Source organism: Sphaeramia orbicularis, chromosome 21, assembly GCF_902148855.1.
Source record: "Sphaeramia orbicularis chromosome 21, fSphaOr1.1, whole genome shotgun sequence".
Classification (NCBI taxonomy): Eukaryota; Metazoa; Chordata; class Actinopteri; order Kurtiformes; family Apogonidae; genus Sphaeramia; species Sphaeramia orbicularis.
In genome coordinates this window covers 16,614,933-16,638,119 of record NC_043977.1, presented here as the reverse complement: position 1 = coordinate 16,638,119, position 23,187 = coordinate 16,614,933, and the positions used below count along the sequence as shown (strand labels likewise).

Here is a 23,187-nt window from a genome sequence, read left to right as displayed (position 1 = left end):
TTTCCGAATGCTTAGTTTTAGTTTAGTTTTAGTTTTTTCATATCTTTTCTCTTCTTCTCCGTCGTATTCAAATAAATCCCGTTCAGGACTCTGCTGCTTTCTCCCAACTTCAGTCTCCGTGGGGACCAGAAGACGACTCTAAACCACAAGTGACGACAAGTGACGGACCGTGAAGTGTCGTGAGGTGCCAGCAGCTAAAATTGCTGGACCGAAATAAATCGCTTTCGTATCAATCCGACATTGATGAAGACGAAAACGAAGGGAATTTTATCCATAATTGTATCCATAATTTTATCCATAGTTTTATCCGTTTTAGCTAGTTTTGTGAGCACACGATACAGTTTCAGTCAGTTATCGTTTTTTTTTTTCTTTTGAGTTTTTATTTCAGTTAACGAAAATGTTTTTTCAATTCTAGTTTTCATCATTTCGTTAGTTTTCGTTAACGATAATAACCTTGAGTCCTATACACTATAATGGCTTGAAGCAGCCAATATGAAAAATGGTTGAGTCATGGTCCTTCTGGCTGCAATTTATCAGTCTGCTGTCACAGATGCTAACACCTTGTCTTTACAGACATCTAACCTAAGGATTATTTAAATTACCCACGTTTTACCAACCCTCCATCTGTCTCTAACACACCACATTGCTTTCACTATAAATTCACACACACACACACACACACAACAGCTTGATCTGTAATATGATCATGCTTGCCTTTTCTGGAGCATATCACAACATACTGCATGCTAGACACTGAATCTACTGTCGCTAATAAAATGCATCCAAACAGGAAAGCGCTCACACACATTTATTCTCGCTCCATTATATTATCTTTTTTTTTTTTTTTTTTTTTGTCTGTTTCCATCCACCAGTTTGATTGCACCACGCTCACCATCAATTTCCTCCTCTCTTTCCGTCACTCGGTGCTCAGACTACTTCATCTATGCCTCCCAACCCCAGCGTGTCTCATCTTGTTTGTTCTGCGGTCGCGATCTCATTAAGATAATGAGGAATGAACTGTTTGACCAGGACCTGTTAACAACATGTCACAGACCAGCTCCAGATAAGCCTCGACCCCGTCGCTCTCCCTCCCTTTTAGCGGTTATCCTGCTATCCCCCCGTCGTCAAACATATGCGGGTATCACAATTCATGGTTCACCCTTCCGCTTCTGTTTCATCATAATCTTTAATTTGCTGCTCAGAAATATATGGAAGTTCGAAATAAACAAGTGCTTTTGAGTTATATTTTTATAAAGGGTGTTACAAAATATCGGTTCTGCAATATATCGCGATATTTCACAATACTGTGTCGATATTAAAAAGTACTGTATCAATATTTCGATATAGTTTGATATCAATATAGTTTTGTTTTATCTATTTCTGTCCTAAAATGACTCTTTAGATAGAAATGGTTACCGACCCATCATCTAGAATATCTAATCTAAATGGCAAAATGGTCTAAATTGGATTATTATATATGTTTAGCCTGAACCATTAAATCATTGACAAAAATTCCAGTTCTTTTGAAACTGGAGCCTTTATTGGTCCTTCTGAACAACCCCAAAATTTTGTTTTCAAATATCAAGTTCCATGTATGAGTTTCAATTTTGTATCATATTTGATACATCGGGTCTCAATGCTCAAATATTATTATTTTTGAACGAACAAAAACATAATATAGCACAAACATGTCTAACAAATTGGTAATTCCTTTTCAGAATTGGCAAACTTCTGCCTCCTTCCTCATTAATTTAATCTTGTAGTGTCACTGGAAAGGCCTCTAGTGAACAAATTCCTCCCCCTGGTGGATTATCTGTGTATTACATGTATCTAATTATATACATCAGGTTTTTCAAGAAAAAAACATCACAGTGATCGTGTAGAGGGCTTCAAAACTCATGTATCAAATATGATACATTTGGTGTTATATTTGATACATCGGGTCTCAATGCTCAAATATTATTTTTGAATAAACAAAAACATAATATAACACAAACATGTCTAACAAATTGGTAATTCCTTTTCAAAATTGGCATTTTGGTAAATTTATTTTGACAGTCAAGGCATTCATCTGTATTCTTTTTTCGAAAGTAAGCCTTCACATATCAGGCCACAATAATAACAAATGTCACCATTGTGTTTAGTGTACTTCTGTAATTTCTTTGTATTTCTGTAAATGCACCAAAATGTTGATTTATTCTCGATGTGTACCATACAAAAGAATCCCAAAGAGCTTCTTAAACAGTCACCACTTTGAGGTAAAATATGTAAGGATATCTTTTGGCTCCAGACAGTTTTGTTTTTCTGTTTCTGTCCTAAAATGGCTCTTTAGATAAAAAAGTTTGCTGAACCATGATCTAGGATATCTAATCTAAACGTCAAAATAGTCTAAATTAGATTATTATATACCTGTTTAGTCTTTAACCCTGTAAAGCCTAAGCCATTAAATCATTGAAAGAAAAATTCCAGTTCCAATGAGTTTCAATTTTGTATCTTATTTGATACATCGGGTCTCAGTGCGCAAATATTATTATTTTTGAACAAATAATAATGTAATATTACACAAACGTGTCTAACAAATTGGTAATTCCTTTTCAAAACTGGTAAAGTTCTGCCTCCTTCCTCATTAATTTAATCTTGTAATGTCACAGGAAAGGCATCTGGTGAACAAATTCCTCCCCCCGGTGGATTATCTGTGTATTGCATGTATCTAATTGTATACATCAGGTTTTTCAAGAAAAAAATATCACACTGATCATGTATAGGACTTCAAAACTCATGTATCAAATATGACACATTTGGCGTTATAGGGTTGAAGGGGTCATATTTTGCTAAACCCACTTTCATTAGTCTTTGGTTAATTTATTTATGTATTTGGACCCTAATAGTTCATAAAGTCTGAATTTGAACCCTTCAGGTGCTGGTATGTTTGGCGTTATAGGGTTAACTGAAATAATTAATTACCAACTTAAATGTATTTTCATGCAAAACACCATAAATTTGCTGATTTTCCATGGACCGGAATTATTCCAATAAGCCTTAGTGCTAGAGTTCCAAGAAAAATAAAAATGCTCGAATGTATGAACAAGGAGATGCTTTGCAGAAGTGCAGAGCGAGAGCCAAATATAGAGCCCTCGTTCAGACGCTAGCATACCTACTGCAAATGGAACAAGCGTCATTAATGTTATTTTTTACACCATCATGTGAGTAAAGTACTTTGCAAGATCCTGCCAACACAAGTCAAGTTGTGTGGAATTGAGAGATGTTAGTTTGCTGGTAAAAACTACGTACATTTGGAAAAACAAAATTTGGCTGCAAAGATAAATCACCGACAACTTACCAGTAAAAGTCAGTTATGTGAAGGTGTTTTTAACAGATGCATTAATGCTGGGTTTCATAGAGCAGAATGTAAAAGCAGGGTCAAAGCTAGAAACATATGCTGATTGTAATAATAATCATCATCATCATGTCCAAGGATCTTTACTATTACCATCAGTAAACTATAAAAATGTAAAAAAATAAAAAATAAAAAAAAAAAAAATAATAATAATAATAATAATAATAATAATAATAATAATAACAATAAAATAAGCAAACTGTTGATTAAAGTGATTTTTAAAGCATGTATACAGCATGGTGTTTACTTATTGTGATGTAAATACACTATATGGACAAAAGTATTGGGACACATTGAACTCATTTCAAACAGGGTAGAACAACAACAAAAAAAAAAAAAGTAACCATAAAAATGTCAGAAATAAGCAAAGTGTTAATTAAAGTAATTTATAAAGCATGTATACAGCATGATGTTCACTTATTGTCATGTAAATACACTATATGGACAAAAGTATTGGGACCCATAGAACTCACTTCATTTCAAAATGGGTTGAGGTACAAAAAAAAGTAAACCATAAAAGTGTCAAAAATAAGCTAGGTGTTGATTAAAGCAATTTATAAAGCATGGTGTTTACTTATTGTCATGTTAATACACTGTATGGACAAAAGTATTGGGACACATTAAACTCATTTCAAACAGGGTTGAGCTACCAAAAAAAAAAATAATAATAACAAAGTGAACCATAAAAATGTCAAAAATAAGCAAAGTGTTGATTATAGCACATTTAAAACATGGTGTTGTGTACTTATTGTGATGTAAATACACTATGTGGACAAAAGTATTGGGACACATTAAACTCATTTCAAACAGGGTTGAGCTACCAAAAAAAAAAAAAAAAAAAAAAACTGTCAAAAATAAGCAAAATGTTAATTAAAGTAATTTATAAAACATGTATAAAGCATGGTGTTCACTTACTGTCATGTAAATACACTGTATGGACAAAAGTATTGGGACACATTGAAGTCATTTCAAACAGGGTTGAGCTACCGAAAAAAAAAAAAAAAGAAAAGTAAACTATAAAAATGTCAAAAATAAGTCAAGAGTTTATTAAAGCATATATAAAACATGGTTATGTCGTGTACTTATTGTGATGTAAATACACTATGTGGACAAAAGTATTGGGACACATTGAACTCATTTCAAACAGGGCTGAGCTACAAAAAAAAAAAGTAAACCATAAAAGTGTCAAAAATAAGCAAAGTGTTGATTAAAGCATATATAAAACATGATGCTATGTACTTATTGTGATGTAAATACTCTATATGGACAAAAGTATTGGGACACATTGAACTCATTTCAAACAGGGTTGAGCTACAAAAAAAAGAAAAAAAAAAGTAAACCATAAAAATGTCAAAAATAAGTAAAATGTTGATTATAGCATATATAAAACATGGTGTTATGTATTTATTATGATGTAAATACACTATATGGACAAAAGTATTGGGACACATTGAACTCTTTTCATTTCAAACAGGGTTGAGCTACAAAACAACAATAAATGTAATAATATAGTTTTATATTACCTTAAGGGCGAGGTCAAGGGCATCACGGATGGACAGCCCACTACTTTTTGATTCATAACTTTTGAACCAGACAAAATTTTAACTCTAGGTGTTATTTCATAATGAAAGCCGGGTCTGTCAGTAATCTGTTGTTCAGATATAGCATGTTGGGTGTTGCTGTGTTGCCATTTTTATGACTCACAGCAACAGAACGTGAATACCGTTAGCCTGACGGTGTCTCCTTAGTGCCCTATAATTAATAAAAGCTGCACTTGTTGAATGATGAGCAGTGAAAAGTCCATCATAATAGTAATTAAGACACTAACTGCATGGTGCGACTTATGTTAAATTTATCTCACACTTTCACAGTCTGAATGACAGCATTCAACTCCTTAACCCCGTAAATAAAAGATCCTTAGCTCTTACTGAAGTTACTTATTGAATAAAGATGTTGTATACCCAACATTTATGAAAAGCATTTGTCTGAGTCACTTATTTGCATTAAACTCTTGTGCAGAAAAGATAAGACGGAAGTGTTTTGTGAATGCTGTGTTGTTGTTTTGTTTTTTTTTCTTTTTATTATATAGACTCTGAAGCTCTTTGAGACACATCTCACATTTGTATAAATACAATAGAACTGAATTGAAACAGAGGGTATAAAAAGACTGTCTTATAGTAGTTACTTATGGATGTACAAGTAAAAGACAAGATGAAGAACGACAGTGACTTTATTGAGATGTTTTGATTGACATGATGGAATGGAACGGACAATCACTGCAATGAATCTGGTTACAAAAAGCACAATAAAGATAAACAGTAGTATGCGGTCAAATATGTCCATTAAAGACTACATGCATATTTACAGTATATTGTAGAATATACAGTGCATTACATACATGCATATATACTGTATATTTAATCTAATCAAGAAGACTTAAAGAAGTGATATTTTGCTATGGTATGCTTGGGTCTGAATTCTTCATTAATTCAACTCCACAGGTTCATCTTCAACCCTATTTCTGAGTAATGACACCAGAAAGGTCGTTTTGAGCGCTGGCCCTTTAAATGCAAATGAGCCACTTAATGCCCCGCCCCCTCCAGGTTGTTGGCTGTGCTGCTCTGTCCCGTTCAACCAACAACTGAATATTTTAGGTAACTGGCTCGAATTTTGGACATATTTTCAGTTTTTACTACAACCGCTGCTGCTGACAAACAATTATGTCGTACTCGGAAAAATGTTCGTCAGAAGTTTTGACCTTATATGTGCAAATGTCATGACGTAACTATTAGTAGTTACAGACATAACAAATTAAGAAGGAATTAAAATGGGTTGTAGAAATCCACTTGATTTTTGCCAAAATTAATAATATAAATATAGCTTTGCAGCACCTGGAGGGTTCAAATTCAAACTTTATGAACTATTAGGGTCCAAATACACAAATAAATGAACCAAAGTCTAATAAAAGTGGGTTTAGCAAAATATGACCCCTTTAAAAAAGCAAAATATCACTCTTTTAAAAGAACTTATTTATGCAACACCAGCCAGATTACAACTTCTGTCACTATGAAAATGTTGTTAATGTTATGTTTATGGTTCAAAAAGATATTACTTTGATTAATACAAGTGGGTTTAGCAAAATATGACCCCTTTAACCCTGTAATGCCAAACATATCGTACTTTATATATGAGTTTTAAAGCCCTCCACATTTCATTTCATTTCATTTATTAAGATCCCCATTAGCAACTGATAATTCAGTTGCTATTCTTCCTGGGGTCTTCCTCTACATTACATTACAATTTTAATTATTTTACATTAATCTTACACCATTCACGCCCACACACACACAAACAGGACATATACAACAGCCCAATGTAATTAAAATAAACAAACAAAATAAGTACAATACAATCATACTCCTTCACCAAACAATAGCTGTCTGATACAAATCATAAGACATCCACATGATCACTGTGATATTTTTTTTTCCTTGAAAAACCTGATGTATACAATTAGATACATGCAGTACACAGATAATCCACCAGGGGGGAGGAATTTGTTCACCAGAGGCCTTTCCAGTGACACTACAAGATTAAATTAATGAGGAAGGAGGCAGAACTTTGCCAATTTTGAAAAGGAATGACAAATTTTTTTGACATGTTTGTGTGATATTATGTTTTTGTTTGTTCAGAAATAATAATATTTGAGCACTGAGACCTGATGTATCAAATATGATACAAAATTAAAAGTCATACATGGAAGTTGATATTTCAAAAAAAGAAAAAAGAAAAATGGGGGGTTGTTCAGAAGGACTAATAAAGGCTCTAGTTTCAAAGAACTGGAATTTTCTGTGAATGATTTAATGATTCAGGCTTTACAGGGTTAAAACTACTGAATGATGTGCGTCATGAAGTCATAAATGTTCAGAATTCAACTTTTGCAGAGCACAGTTGCATCTTATCTACACTTATTTTCCTCAAACTCAGCATTAGTTCAGTACATTCCTGCACATGCACAGATTCAAAGACAAATTTAACTAAAAAACCATTCACCGTTCTGCATCTAAACACCTCCCTTTTTTTTATTTATCAAGTTCATTTCCAAAACCACGTGTAAAAAAAAAAAAAAAAAAAAAAGCACATTTTCGCTCACGTAGACGGGGAGTGAGCGGCAGCACTTCCTGTGACTGATGTCCCTGTCCGCACCCTGTTCAAATGGAAGCTTCTAGGCATATTTTATGAGATGGATTCCCTTTGTAGTTTTCGTCACCACATTGTTTTTTATTTATTTATTTATTTATTTCAACACTTTTTCTCTTAAAGTGGAAGTTTAAAACCAAATTCATCAACAGTATTGCATTGCTCTCCCAGCAAGGTCATTTGACAAAGTGTCTTTTGAATGAAGCGGCCCGTTTCATTTGATTCCAGCCATGTTTAATGGAATGCCACTGATGGTACGTTAGGCAGAAATTTGGTGAAGTGTGTATGTGTGTGTGTGTATTTGCATGTGTGTCAGCTGGTTGTATCCATCACTATGATAGTATCTCATCACTGCGGTGCCCAAAGGGAAACACCACACATATAAAATCACTGTGTGAATGCACTCATAGACAAATACACAAGCAGAACTCCAGCAGTTCTAATATTATACGCTGTTATTTGGATCACAGAAAAAAAAGTACTGCGGCATATTTTGTATTTCAAGATTAGCCACAAGGACTGTAGCTGATTTACTTTTGACTTTTTACAGCAGTTTGAATATAAGTGTTAAATCGTCAAACTATTTTCATTTTGGCTTTTAATAGAAATACTAAAAATGTGTCATTAAATGGTAAAAAATGTAAAATTTTATCCACTTGATGAAGCAGGAAATCCCATATTAGGGCTGTTTGATTTTATGAACCAAATGAAACTGATTAAAAATTAAATGTGGAAAAAGGATAGACTTTTGGAAGTTAATAGAAAATGTAACTAAAAGGCTGTGCAGTAAATTTGTACACCCCAGAGAAAAGAGTTAGACTTGGAAAAACTTTAAGGTCAGTCCATGTGAAATCACCGAAGGCCATCTTCGATTTGCTTCATACTTTCAGAAAATAATATTATTAGCCCTAGTAAACACTACACAAAATTACAGCCTCATGTATTCACAATTTTTTTTGGTTTGTTTTTTAGAGTTACTGGGGGTTTGTAAATGGGGTTTGAAGAAACCACTGCCAAATTATCACTTTGTCTGATTTGACCATTTCTTAGTATGTGTTTTATTCTCTATACTACAGACAACATTTCTCCCAAATTCCAAATAAAAATATTGTTATTTAGAGCATGTGTTTGCAGAACACGACACAAGGTCAAAATAACAAAAAAATGCCGTTTTTTCAGACCTCAAATAATGCAAAGAAAACCAGTTCATATTCATTTCTAAACAACACAATACTCATGTTGTAACTTGGTAAAAGCTCAGACATCAGTATTTGGTGGAATAACCCTGGTTTTCACGTGTCGTGGTTCTCCACCACTGCTGTTGGATGACTTTACGCAGCTCCAGGCATAGAAATTCAAGAAGCTCAGCAATGTTCCATGGCGTGTGACCATCCATGTTCCTCCAGAAGTTTTCAAAGTGGGTTCGGGTCTGCTGATTGGGCTGGACATGACAGGGTCTTCAGCTGGTGGTCCGTCATCCACACCTTTATGGACTATAGCTGAGGGCAGGAGCATTGACCTGATAAAAAAAACAGTCCTCAGAGTTTGGAAACATTGTAAGAGCAGAAGTCCAGTAGTTTTCAATAGTTATTACCTCCATCAGGAGATGTTGTGATCATTTTGCTTTGTGTGTTTGTTTGTTTGTTTGTTTGTTTGTTTGTTTGTTTGTTTGTTTGTTTGTTTGTTTGTTTGTTTGTTTGTTAGCAACTTTACGGGAAAACTATTCCAACCATCTTTACCTAATTTTACCCACAGATAGGCCTAGGCCCTGGGACCAACCCATTAAATTTTGGGCCAAGTAGGCCAAAGTTCAAGGTCACAGCAAGGTCACAAGATCTCAAATTTTCCTATCTCTCATCATTCAGCAATTTTCAAAAATTCATAAAAAATTCAAAACTACTCCGATTAGCCTCCAATTTGATCCACCCGTAGCTTATAACAAGATCTTATATGTGGCACAAAATTGTCCACATCCACTGTGGAATGTGGACTCTGTGGACATTTCAGTTTAACATTGAAAATCTCATTTACAACACATTTTTTATTATAAATAAATCAGTAATTAAAAACAAACTACAGACCCCCTGTACTGAAGACCTATAGTTCAAATCTTTTAATTCAATCAAACTATAACAATAAAAATTTTAAACCTATGAAAATTTATTACCATGTTTGACCGCAATTTTTCTGCTGTATGGAACCACCGTGAAAGTGTTTAATTTAACCCTTTCATGCATAGTGTTCACTCCAGTGGACAGTTATTCTACAGCTGTTTTCTTGTGTGTTCACAGGTTTTTGTTGTTTTAGTTGCATAATCAGCCGACACAGTGGACACTTATGCACCTTCCAATACACTGCAGTTCATACCATTACTGTAACTTTCCTGTTCTTGATAAACCTGATCTGCAGTAATATGTTTGAGTGGAAATCAGTAGTTAATTGTTAGACTGTAATTAGCAGATTTTTTTTTTTTTTTTTTTTTTTTTGCATATTATCTCCATGAACTAGGAAGATTATTACTGTTATTAACTATTTAAGGAGAAGGGGTGGAATTTTATAAGTTAGGCGTATTCTCACTCCTTTTCAAATATGCATTATATGTCTTATGTTTAAGCGTTTTATTTTCCTGTTTTGATATTCACATTCGAAATAAATACATCAGTCAATCAAATCAATCAAGTGAGTCCTAACTAGTATTAGAGTATGTTAAAATGTGAGAAAACATCAGATTAGCAGCATTAAAAATGTTTTTATTTCATTGTTTTCATATCACTTTCTGGTATTGGGTTTTAAATACATGTTTCTGTGCTTCAAGAATAAAATGCATGATGTAGCCGAACGAACATTTTTGTCAATCCATGAAAAAAAAACTCAACTGCATTGTTTTTTCATGCCTAATGAGGAATAAAAACACTCAAGAAAAGATCTCGACAAAGGTTCTAATAATTCATGCATGAAAGGGTTAAAAAGAAATAGTCGATCCACACATGCACACCGTTCCGGGTGCTTGGCGGAGGTTTGCGTTCTCTGAACACTTGTTTTTGGATTCCAGTTACTTTTACAGTACTAATAGCACTGTTTTTATCTATTATAAGAAGACAGTGATGGCCACAGTAGTGGTTTTTCTACTTCTCCTTCTTCTGTAAGACATGGATCAGGCATTTATTCAGTAGAATAAGGTGTGTTTGTGTAGGAATTCAACAGGCACAGGAATGGAATGACTGTCATACATGCAGAAAGGCTGATTTCACAGAAAATTACAATGGTCTCTGAATTCTTTTCCAAAGCTGCATACTGTACATAGTAAAGGGACAGAGGAACCATGACATCTTCCATCAGTTTCTGAACTTCTGTGTTGAAGTCATTATTTAGTGATATAGCCTCACTATGTTGGATTTTTTAGAGCCAAAAGTGACCATGTTCAGATAAAAAGAGCAAAACCAGGGGTCAAGATGCTAGCTTACTGACTCATGGTATTACCTAACAAAGTAATTATGCAATCTCATCACTGGAACCTATTAACCTCAACTACAGTCAAGCTGTCTGTCAGGAAAAAAAAGCATTTTAATTAAATGAACTGAAAAAATTAAAGTCCGACTCAGCAGGCGAGCAAGCTGTATAGAGCTGTCAATCAAAACCCAACACAGGAGACACTGACGCCCTCTATTTGACCTGAAATCTGATTAACAGAGAAAAAGAAAATTAAAGATACAGCAGTAGATCACATATTAAAGAGTCCAAATGATACAGATTAGACCAGGATGGGTTTTTAAGGAAAAAGAGAGAAATCTAGTGTGTTTCTACAAGGGAATCTTCTTTTTGAAACCAACCCCAGTGGCCATCAGAGGTATTGCATCTTAAACACACGTCCACACTGACTTCATTTTGGGGCAGGGGTCCTTGTATGGAGCCATTCAGGGGCCAAATGTTTTGTACATGAAACAATAAAATCAGAAACTGAAAATTCAAGTTTTGACCTTGAATTTTGGAAAATACAACAATGTATTCAAATTAAAAATAAGTGTAGGAAAAGTTTCTTCAGGTTGAATATAATTTTTTGCTGCTACAGACATTTAAAATTTACTTCATTATAAGTAAATGGGAAAGAAAGATGTAAAAAAAAATCATTAAAAAATTTTAATTTTGACCTACTTTTCCCAAAATGTAATAATATTTATTCTGGATCACTGGCAATCTACAAACCAAATATGGTATGAATTAAAGCAATAGTGTTGCTGCTACAGACATTTGAAATTTCTTTTATTGTAAGTAAATGGGGAAAAAAAGATTAGAAAAAAAAAAATCATAAAAAATTTTAACTTTGACCTATTTTCCTCAAAATGTAATGACATTTATTCTGGATCACTGGCAATCTACAAACCATATTTGGTATGAATTCAACCAATAGTTTTGCTGCTACAGACATTTGAAATTTCTTTTATTGTAAGTAAATGGGAAAAAAAGATTAGAAAAAAAAAAATCATAAAAAATTTTAACTTTGACCTATTTTCCTCAAAATGTAACGACATTTATTCTGGATCACTGGCAATCTACAAACCATATTTGGTATGAATTCAACCAATAGTTTTGCTGCTACAGACATTTGAAATTTCTTTTATTGTAAGTAAATGGGAAAAAAAAGACAGCATAGTTACAGTAACGGTATGAAATGCACTGTATGGGATGATGCATAAGTGTCCACTGTGTTGGCTGATGTGGAACTAAAACAATAAAACATGAATATACAAGAGAACAGCTGGAGAATAGCTGTCCACTGTAGTGACCTCTATGCATGAAAGGGTTAATGACTAATGCTCCCTTTGTTTTCTATACACCCAAGCCCCTGCCAAGCCTAGTTGGGCGATATTAGCTCTTGTTCCGCAACTTTATCTATTCCCTGCTTTTTTTCTGTTTCCTAACATTGTTTGGTTTTTTCCCCTGTATGACATTTCCAATACCTGTCCATCCAACTGTCTTTATCTGTGAAATGGCAGACGAATGTGTACATTTACATATGGCTGTCAAGAAGCGGGGTATGTAGGCGTACGGCAGCCCAGTTGACCGAGATAGGCCTGTGTAGAAAAAGGGTGGACGTACGTTTACCGCAGAATAACGAGAATAAGGCAGAGTCAGATAACAAATGCGACAATTACCTTTGTTATCAGCTGCGGTGGTAGATCACAGAGATGCTGTGGTCTGCACGCACACACATACGTCAGGTCCGTATATATTTGGACAGTGACATACATTTTTCTGTAAACCACCACCACAGCGGATCAGAAATGAACCAATCAAGATGTGGACTTTAATTTTAGAGGTTAAACAGAAATATTGCATTAACCATTTAGGAATTACAACCACTTTAAACAGAGTCTGTCCATCTTTAGAGGGTCAAAAGTAATTTATTTCCAGATGTGTCCCTTTTTCTGTGATTATTCTATGACAGATGAAGCAGATAAAAGGTCTGCAGTTGATTCCAGATGTTGAGTTTGCATTTAATAGATGTTCACTGGAATTCTCAATATGATGTCCGAAGAACTGGCAGTGCAATTGAAGGAGGATCACCCAGTTGGGGAAAAAAAAAAATACTATTCTCAAAATGAATGGAGTATATTTGGGTGCTTCTATGAAACTGGGTTCATTTTGGTACCTGGCACTTTTCAAGAAATGTTACCAAGATAATTTTCACTTGTTCCATTGGCAGATTTTTTGCTTGAATTAAGCCAAAAAAAAATAGAAAATAAAAAAAAATCTTGAATTAAGCAAAAAAAAAAAAAAAAAAGACTTGGGTTAAGCACAAAAAAAATCCTTAATTAAGCAAACAATCTTTAATTAAGTAAAAAAAAAAAAAAAAAAAAAAAAAACTTGAATTAAGCAAAAAAAAATCTTGAATCAAGCAAAAAAAAAAAACAACAAAAAAACTCGAATTAAGCAAAAAAAAAAAAAAATCTGGAATTAAGCAAAAAAAAAAAAAATGAATTAGGCAAAAAAAAATCTGGAATTAAGCAAAACAAATCTTGACTCAAACTAAAAAAAAATCTAAAATTAACTCAAAAAAAATTCTTGAATCAAGCAAAAAAAAATCTTGAATTAAGTAAAAGAAAAAAAAAATCGAATTAACAAAAAAAATCTTGAATCAATCAAAAAAAAGAAAAAGAAAACTTGAATTTAGCAAAAAATACAAAGAAAATCTTGAATGAAGCAAAAAAAAAAAAAAAAAATCACAAATTAACCCCCCCCCCCCCCAAAAAAAAAAAAAAAAAACTTGACTCAAGCAAAAAAAAAAAAAATTCTCAAATTACTCAAATTAACCAAAAAAAAAAAAAATCTTGAATTAAGCAAAAAAATCTGCCAATGGAACAAGTGAAAATTATCTCGGTGAGATTTCTTGAAATAAGATTTTCAAGATCTGTCTAAAAATAAGTTCTTATATCTCACTGAAAAGTTACTCTTCAGGTGATTATGTCTTATTTTAAGTGTGATGAGATATTTTGTCGAGAAATGAGAAAAATACACTTGGATTTTTTCCAGTGTCGAAGAATGTGAGATTTGTAACTTAATACCAGTAATTTATTTAGTGTTGTAAGTTCACGGACACATAGAAACATTTATGAGTCATTTTTATCGTTGTTCCGTTGATTTACATTTTAAATATGTGTACTGATATAAACTTCTTTTTCATACTGTTAGAAAAATGACACATTTATGGCTCTGCAGCAGTAGATCTGCAGTGAATATGACTGTATAAATAGTTTACAGCAGGGGTCTCAAACTCATGTTTTTTTCAGGGTCCACATTCAGCCTGGTTTGATCTCCAGTGGGCCGGACCAGTAAAATAATAGCATCCTAACCTATAAATAATGACAACTCTAAATATTTGTCTTTGCTTTAGTGCAAAAAAAACCATTAAATTATGAAAATACTTACTTTTATAAACTATTCAAACAAAAAAGATGTGAATAACCTGAAAAAATTGAAATTTCATAAGAAAAATAAGCACAATTTTAACAATATTCTGCCTCAACTTATCATTTCTACATGTGCATTATGGATCGGATCTACAAAGACACTAAACGCTTAGCAACAGGCAGAAATTTGTTAAAACTGTGCTTAATTTTCTTTAGACATTTCAGGTTGTTCATATTTGTTCAGGTTATTCACATTTAATTGTTACAGGATAGTTTGTAAATGTAAATATTTCCATAATTTAATGTTATTTTTTGCTCTAAAACAACAACAAAAATTTGAAGTTGTCATTATTTATCGCCATAATGTTATATTGTTGTTTTTTTTGTATGAATGAATGAATGAATGAATGAAATCTTTATTTTGAACGTGTAGACAGTAAAAAAAAACCAAAAAACAAAAATCAACCAACAAAATATAAGTACTGGTACATAAATGATTTTTCACATCAAACCGAGAAGAAAATATGGAGTCATTATTTTTTGTTATTTTGTTATTATTATTTTACTGTAGATCATATTGGTCTGTATGTGGAACCTGAACTAAAATGAGTTTGTTAGCCTTAACTGTGGAATTTTTACACTTTGCAAATTCATCCCACGGGCCGGATTTGAACCTTTGGCGGGCCACATTTGGCCTCTGGGCCGCATGTTTGAGACCCCTGGTTTACAGTATTTTGAAGTTACTGTTGATTTGTATTGTTTCTGTCTGTATTTCTATCTAATCTTTGTCTCACTCTTTTTTTTTTGTCCACATTTGTCCCTCCACAGTAACAAAGACGGTGTGTGCCGAGCAGTGTGACGGCCGTTGCTTTGGCCCCTATGTTAGTGACTGCTGCCACCGTGAGTGTGCAGGTGGCTGCTTTGGCCCAAAGGACACTGACTGCTTTGTAAGTGGACGCCAGCAAACACACACACATTTACTTTGTGACAGGAAAAATATACACAACCAATCATGCCATTCCCTCGAACTCACACCCTGTAAGACCGGATAAGTTGAGTTTACTTAAAAAATCTCAGGTAACCCGTTGCCTTAAAAAATGTAAGTAATGAGTAATGAAAACTTGAGTGTAATAAACTTAAATGCTTGAGTTGAATGGAATTACTATTTTAAGTACAACACACTAAACGCCAAGTTAATTTAACTTAAAATTTGTTGCAGTGTCAATTGCTTTGTATAATCATTAGACTTAATAATTTTCTTAATTTTCATAGTGGGGCTTTGCCACATAAGTGCTGATAATATCTAGTTTAAATATGGATATATTAATATATTATTACTATATAGGACAATATAGAATATTATATGTATTTATATTATGTACGTATATGTGTTTTAGTTTGAGGGTTTTTGTTTGTTTTGTTTTTGTTCTTTTTAGTATTTATTAATATCTGGTATAATATCTGGTAGGAAAAGTTGTAAATGGGTATTATATTAGTGTACATAGGTAAATATAGATATTGTTATACTATTATTATTATTATTATTATTATTATTATTATTATTATTATTATTATTATTATCATACAAAATAATAATTGCTATATAAATATCAGAAGGAATAGAAACTGGGGGTAGGAGAACATAAGTTTTTACTTCTTCCTACTCCTTTTCGAGCATGTATAATTTCATTTCATTTGTTTTATTATTATTATTATTATTATTATTATTATTATTATTATTATCATTATTATTATTATTTACTATTAATAGTTATGTATTTATTTTGTTGTTTCTTTGCTTATCAATCATTTATGTATTAGTACTTATATTTTGTTGGTTGATTTTTGTTTTGCTTTCACTGTCTACATGTTCGAAATAAAGATTTCATTCATTCATTCAGTATCATCAGTTCATTGGGCTCAATTCCAAGTTGATTTAAATTCAAATCTTTTGCATTATAAATGGCTTTTTATAATTATTCTACTTAATTTATTGTAGCGTGGATGTAAGTGAAGGAGGAAGTTTGATCAATGCAGTTTGCCAGCGCAAAAAGTCCTTTTATTTTGGCATAATATAATGACTCTTGTTACTTTAACACAATCTTAGATGAACAGGAAAGCTATTGTTCTTCTTATGGCTCTCACTCATAGTGCAGCTCTACAAAAATACAAAAACAAACACAAAAAGGCTAATAAACATTGCCATGCACACATTAAATCCAAATTAACACTAACACCACAACCCCCCTGAACCCCTGCACAGAAAAATAACACATTTTCAACAACATGAACAATACCCACAATGCAATGCGGAGATAAAAAGGTGTGGTCATGACTAAAACTTAGTGATTAAAATCCAATCAACTTCAACTTTTTCGTACTATCAACTATGTCTACAAATTAGTAGAATATACTGAACATTTTATAGTAATGTCATAAAAGTGAAATCATTTAAGTACATTGTAATTAAAACATTTTAGTAAATACAAAGTTCGGACTTACATTGCACACAAAAAGGAACATTTCCAGATCGTACTGTACTTTATGACTCAAAACTGACTTTTGAACATTCTCTTGGAAAAGGATTTCTTTCCTTCCAGTCTGTTTTTTTTTAAATGCCATTCATATGACAAACATTAAATGGCATTTACAATAATTGCCATTCCTACATGACATGAATGTCAGTGTAAAATACAGACTTCACCAGCTCCGTGCCCCTCCATCCTGGCTCTTTGCTGTGGTGTGGTTTATTAGTTTTATTTCTATCCTTCTGCATGTTAAACCTGTCTCTCTACACTTATAATTCAGAGCCCATCGCTTATTGAGCTCCACTGCTTGACTTTGGACTAAATTTGTCTTTAATGAAGCAGGAATAGATAAATCAAGAAGTAAATATGAACTGAACTACAACAGGAGAACATGTTTGTATTGTTTATCTTTGACATTTTCAAATATTAGTGTTAGATTCTATTCTTTAATCACATCAGTCAAGCGAGTCGACTTTCTTTTTTAGCAAGAAAAGCATATCTCCTCTTGGTGTCTGTCTTTTTTTTTTTTTTTTTTTTTTGTATGATTGACACTTTATCTACCAGTAAAGGAAAAGCAAAGTCTTGATTTTCTATTTTCACTTGTGCTGTCAAACGATTAAAATCTATAACCAGATTAATCACAGGGTCACGGTGGATTAATTTTGATTAATCACAATTAACCCTTTCATGCATACTGGTCACTACAGTGGACAGCTATTCCCCAGCTGTTTTCTTGTGTACTCATGTTTTTTGTTTTTTTTTTGTTTTAGTTTCATATCAGTCAACACAGTGGGCGCTTATGCACCATCCCAAACACTGACATTCAGACCATTACTGTAACTTTATGTTCTTGATAAACCTGATCTGCAGTAACATGACTGAGTGTAAATCAATTGCTAATTGTTATAAGACTGTAATTAACAGTTTTCTTAAATAAAAAGGTGTTTTTTTTAATATTATCTCCATGAAGTGAGTAAGAATTGGTATTAGAGCACAGGTGTCAAACATGCGGTCTGGGGGCCAAAACAAGCCCGCCAAAGGTTCCAATCCGGCCTGCGGGATGAATTTGCTAAATGTAAGTTAGGGCATCGAACTCAAAAATAATATCATAATAACATATAAATAATGACAACACCTATTTTTTTCTCTTTGATTTAGTGCAAAAAACATTAAATTATAAAAATGTTTATATTAATAAACTATCCTGTAACAATAAAATGTGAATAGCCTGAACAAATATGAACAACCCGAAATGTCTAAAGAAAATTAAGTGCAATTTTAACAATATTCTGCCTGTTATCAAATGTTTTGTGCCTTTGTAGATCTGATCTGTAATGCATATGTACAGGGGTTGGACAAAATAATGGAAACACCTTAAAACATCAACAAAATATAATTTAATATGGTGTAGGTCCGTCTTTTGCGGCAATTACAGCCTCAATTCTCTGAGGTATTGATTCATACAACTTGTGGATTGTTTCCAAAGGAATTTTAAGCCATTCTTCAGTTAGAATACCCTCCAACTCTTTTAGAGATGAAGGCGGTGGAAATCGACGTCTTACTTGAATCTCTAAAACTGACCATAAATGCTCAATAATGTTGAGGTCTGGGGACTGTGCCGGCCATACGAGATGCTCAACTTCATTAGAATGTTCCTCATGCCATTCTTTAACAATTCTAGCTGTATGGATTGGGGCATCATCATCTTGAGGTGAAGGTGTTTCCATTATTTTGTCCAACCCCTGTATAACAAATGATAAATCGAGGCATAATATGGATAAAATTGTCCTTATATTGCTTCACAAATTTCATTTTTTTCAGGTTATTCACATCCTTTTTGTTTGGATAGTTTGTAAATGTAAATATTGGCATAATTGAATGGTATTTTTTTGCACTAAAATAATTTGGAGTTGCCATTATTTACTGGCTATCATGCTATTATTTTACTGGTCCGGCCCACTTCAGATTAAATTGGGCTGAATGTGGCCCCCAGATGAAAATGAGTTTGACACCCCTGTATTAGAGTATGATAAAAGGTGAGAAAACATCTGATTAGCTGCATCTTAAAAATGCTTTTTTTTCATAGTTTTCACACAGTATATCACTGTCTGATATTGCATTTTAAAACATGTTTCTTTGCTTCAAAAATTAAACACATGGTGTCCAAATGAGTGGACATTTTTGTAACTCCATGAAAAATAGGTTAATTAAAAAAATAATTAAATCTCATTGTTGTTTTTTTTTTCATGGCTAAAGAAAAAAAAAAATCTTGACCAAGGTTCTCATAATTCATGCATCAAAGGGTTAAATATCATTCATTTTTTATCTATATTAATTCTATTTTATTTTGCATGATCAAACAGACTCAAGAAAGAAGGGAATATACAGTATATGCACTTAACAGTGTTTTTCAATCTTGGGGTCGCCTGAAATTTCTAGTAATTGATAAAAACAAACATTAAAAAAATACTAATAAATTTTTTTAAATGATTCAATATGTATTTCATTATAATTAAAACACCATACGCTTTTCTTAATAAAACTCAAGTTCAAATAAAATGCAGGATTTAATATCTGCGAGGACATATCTTGACAGACCCGATCATGTGACCATGTGCTCGTAGTCTGAGTTCTTGTTTGTTCAGTATTAATTGTCAGCCTTGTAAATCTAAGATGGACTGACTGTACATATCCTGACCAAGGAAAATCAAATTCTCACTTTGTGCAGTAATCTACACCTGGATTTACTGCCTCTGTCCATAATAATATACATTATATAGACTAAATGTCATCTATAATTAATGTTTATCTGCAACATAGTGTAGCAAACTATTACATGATGAAAAAAATAATAATTTAAGCAAAAAATATCTCTGTTTTGAATGTTTGAGGTCGCCAGAAATTTGTAATGTTAAAATGGGGTCACGAGCCAAAAAAGGTTGGGAACCACTGACTTAACATGTTTACTTATTTTTATTTATTTATTAGGCACAGTGCATATTAATGAACATCTACAACAATTGCAGCTGTAAATATGCCAGATTTTAATAACAATGCTATTTCCATGTGTAGGGTATTATTAAACACCTTCAACAGTTTCAACCAAACAACGTGAAACAAAACAACTTGAAAGAATAGTTCCCTCTTGGTTTTTTTGTCTTCATATTTCCATCCAGAGGACCAACGTGTGCTGTTTAGCGTCTTCCATCTTTATGGGTTGGTTCTGCTGCCTGTCACTACCAGATCAACAGCCCATTTGTTCATGCGTGATGCTAACTCTTTTATTTTACTTTCTTTTTTTTATTTGATTTATCTTGCACATCATAAACAGCAAGAGAAAAATTTAAAAAACAATTTTGATGCAAGAAACACCATTGTGCAGGAGTGGAAAGAAGCCAAGAAAGGCTTATGTAAATACCTCCCTGGAAATAAACAATACACACAGAAAAAAAATTAAAAATACGATATAACTGAGATAATAATCTAAAGTAAAATAATAGAAATACAAATTAAATGATGTACAGCCTGGCGTTTTTTGATAAATTAAAGTCCTTTTCAGATGCTTTTTAAATTATAATAAAAAAAGATGTTGATTGAAGTTCAGGTCGTAGATTATTCAAACATGTGGTCCATGATATTTTAGAGAATACTGACTGACAGAAGTTCGGCAGTACGGAAGATGAAATTTGCTTGAGTACCGTGTAGGACAGGGATGTCAAACTCATTTTAGTTCAGGGGCCACATTCAGCCTAATATGATCTAAAGTGGGCCGGACCAGTAAAATAATATAAATAATAGGATAAGAACTTATAAATAATGTCAGCTCCAAAGTTTTTTTCTCTGTTTTTGAGTGAAAAAAGTAAAATTCCGTAATGACAATGTTTACATGTTGAACATAACATGAACAAATATGAACCTGAAAATTCTTAAGAAAAATCTGTGCAGTTTTAACAATATTATCATTTATACATATGCATCACAACTTACAGATCAGAACTTACAAATACACAAGACATTTAATAACAGGGAGAATATTTTTTAAAATTCCACATACTTCTCTTAAGAAATTTCAGGTTATTCACATTTTTTGGACAAGGCTAGTCTGTAAATGTTAACATTTTGCGTAATTTTATTTTTTTTACACTACAACAAAGAGAAAAAAATTGTAGTTTTCATTATTTCTAGGTTATTATTATAGTATTTTACTGCTCTGACCCACTTGAGATTGAAATGACCTAAAATGATTCTAACATTATTGATTGTTAATATCGTCAGTGTAATTTCTGCATTTCCCAAATTCATCCCAGGGGCCAAATTGGACCCTTTGGCGGGCCAGTTTTGGCCCCCGGGCCGCATGTTTGACACCTGTGGTGTTGTATAATTGTGAATAACAGAAGACAACTCTATTTGGACAAAATGGCTGAAATGCGTTACCAGAGACATTCAGAGTCATCCTCTGCTGCAGATGGGTTAATTGCATTAAAATTTTTAATCAGATTAATCATGATGATAGATGAATCCACGTTAACACGTTCATTTTGACAGCCCTAATTTTCACATATATTCATCTTTATCTTATTAACATGTTGCACTAATATGTGACAGTTTGTGACATGTCCAAGCCATTGCATATTCCAGTAATTTTGTCTTAGTTGTAATTAGTTAAAGGCAATCAGTGGACGCAAATGTCTGCAACAGCACTCGACGCTCAGATACAGGTACAATACACCACATCAGCATCACGTGTCACAGTACCTCAAGGGGTGAGGTGACCTGATTTGAGATCAGGGTAAAATAGCCCTTTAAGCAAAATAAATGTACGTAAATACTGTGTGTGTTTTGTGTTTGTAGGCCTGTACCAGCTTTAATGACAGTGGGGCATGTGTGACCCAGTGCCCCCAGCCGTTCGTTTACAATCCAACGAGTTTTCAACTGGAACACAACCCAGGAGCGAAATACACCTACGGAGCCTTCTGTGTCAAAAAGTGTCCACGTAAGTATCAAGACCTGCCTCTTACAATGGGTCGCAGATCTGTATTTATTGGGGTTGCAATAGTGTTATAATGGGATTTTACTTTACTAATTAACCCTTTCATATATAGTGGTCACTACAGTGGACAGCTATTCTACAGTTGTTCTCATATATTCATGGATTTTGTTGTTTTAGTTGCGTATCAGCCAACACAGTAGACACTTATGCATCATCTCATATACTGCAATTCATCCCATTACTGTAACTTTGCTGTTCTTGATAAACCTGATCTAGAGTAACATGTTTAAGTGTAAATCAAGTGCTTGTTATTGTTATAAGTCTGTAATTAACAGTTTTTTTAAACCTGTTTAACCCTGACCATATTTTCAGGGGGAAAACGCCTAAAAAGACATACCCAAAGTAAATGAAGAATTACGTCACAATAATAAGGTTCATATGGATGTTCTTGTTGTCTATGGACATTTAGAGACCTCACAGAATCTATTCCCATTGTCTAAAATATTGTATCTATTACTATGCCTGAGTAAACTGTAAAAAACTAAAAGAGAAATTAGAATTTTTTATCCTCGCCTGTTTTTTTTCCGGCTGGATTGACGATGATATGCATAAATCAATTGTTTGTGTTTGAGATTTTTAATAGCGTATATTTCACCCCACAAAGATTAAAAATCATGTTTGAACATTAAAGTTTGCACTAAAATACACTTTTGATGTACTTTTAGTAACATTAGGGTCTAAACTTTGAGGAAAAGTTGAAAAAAACATCCATTCTCCTGATTTATTATATTTTTATAGTAGATGAATATTAATATAATTTTTTAGCCCACGGGCTGATAGGGCTAAAGGTTAAACAAATTTTTTTTGTTTTTGTTTTTTTTTTAAGTGAGTAATGACTGGTGTTAGCATGTTAAAATGTTAGAAAACTTCAGATTAGTAGCATTAAAAATGTCTGGTAAAGGTTCATACTGTCTTCCGCATATAATTATTGTAGGTAATTCATTTAACAGACAAGCTAGTAAAGCAAGTAAGCAAACAACTACCCCTGTCTGAGAAATGAATTACCTACAATAAGTCATAGTTTCATAGTTTTCACACAATATATCAGTAAATACATGTTTATTTGCTTCAAATATTAAACACATGGTGTCCAGGTGAGCGGAC

At 33.0% G+C, this 23,187-nt stretch overlaps 1 protein-coding gene across 1 annotated transcript in view; it reads left to right on the top strand.

Moving 5' to 3' along the window:
* Positions 1-23,187, top strand: part of erbb4b (erb-b2 receptor tyrosine kinase 4b) — an 885,828-nt gene that overhangs the window by 622,087 nt on the left and 240,554 nt on the right. Inside the window, exons 6-7 of the mRNA XM_030124408.1 lie at positions 15,334-15,452; positions 21,885-22,026. Of these exons, the coding sequence (XP_029980268.1) occupies positions 15,334-15,452; positions 21,885-22,026 (261 nt within the window). The remainder of the gene's footprint in view (positions 1-15,333; positions 15,453-21,884; positions 22,027-23,187) is intronic.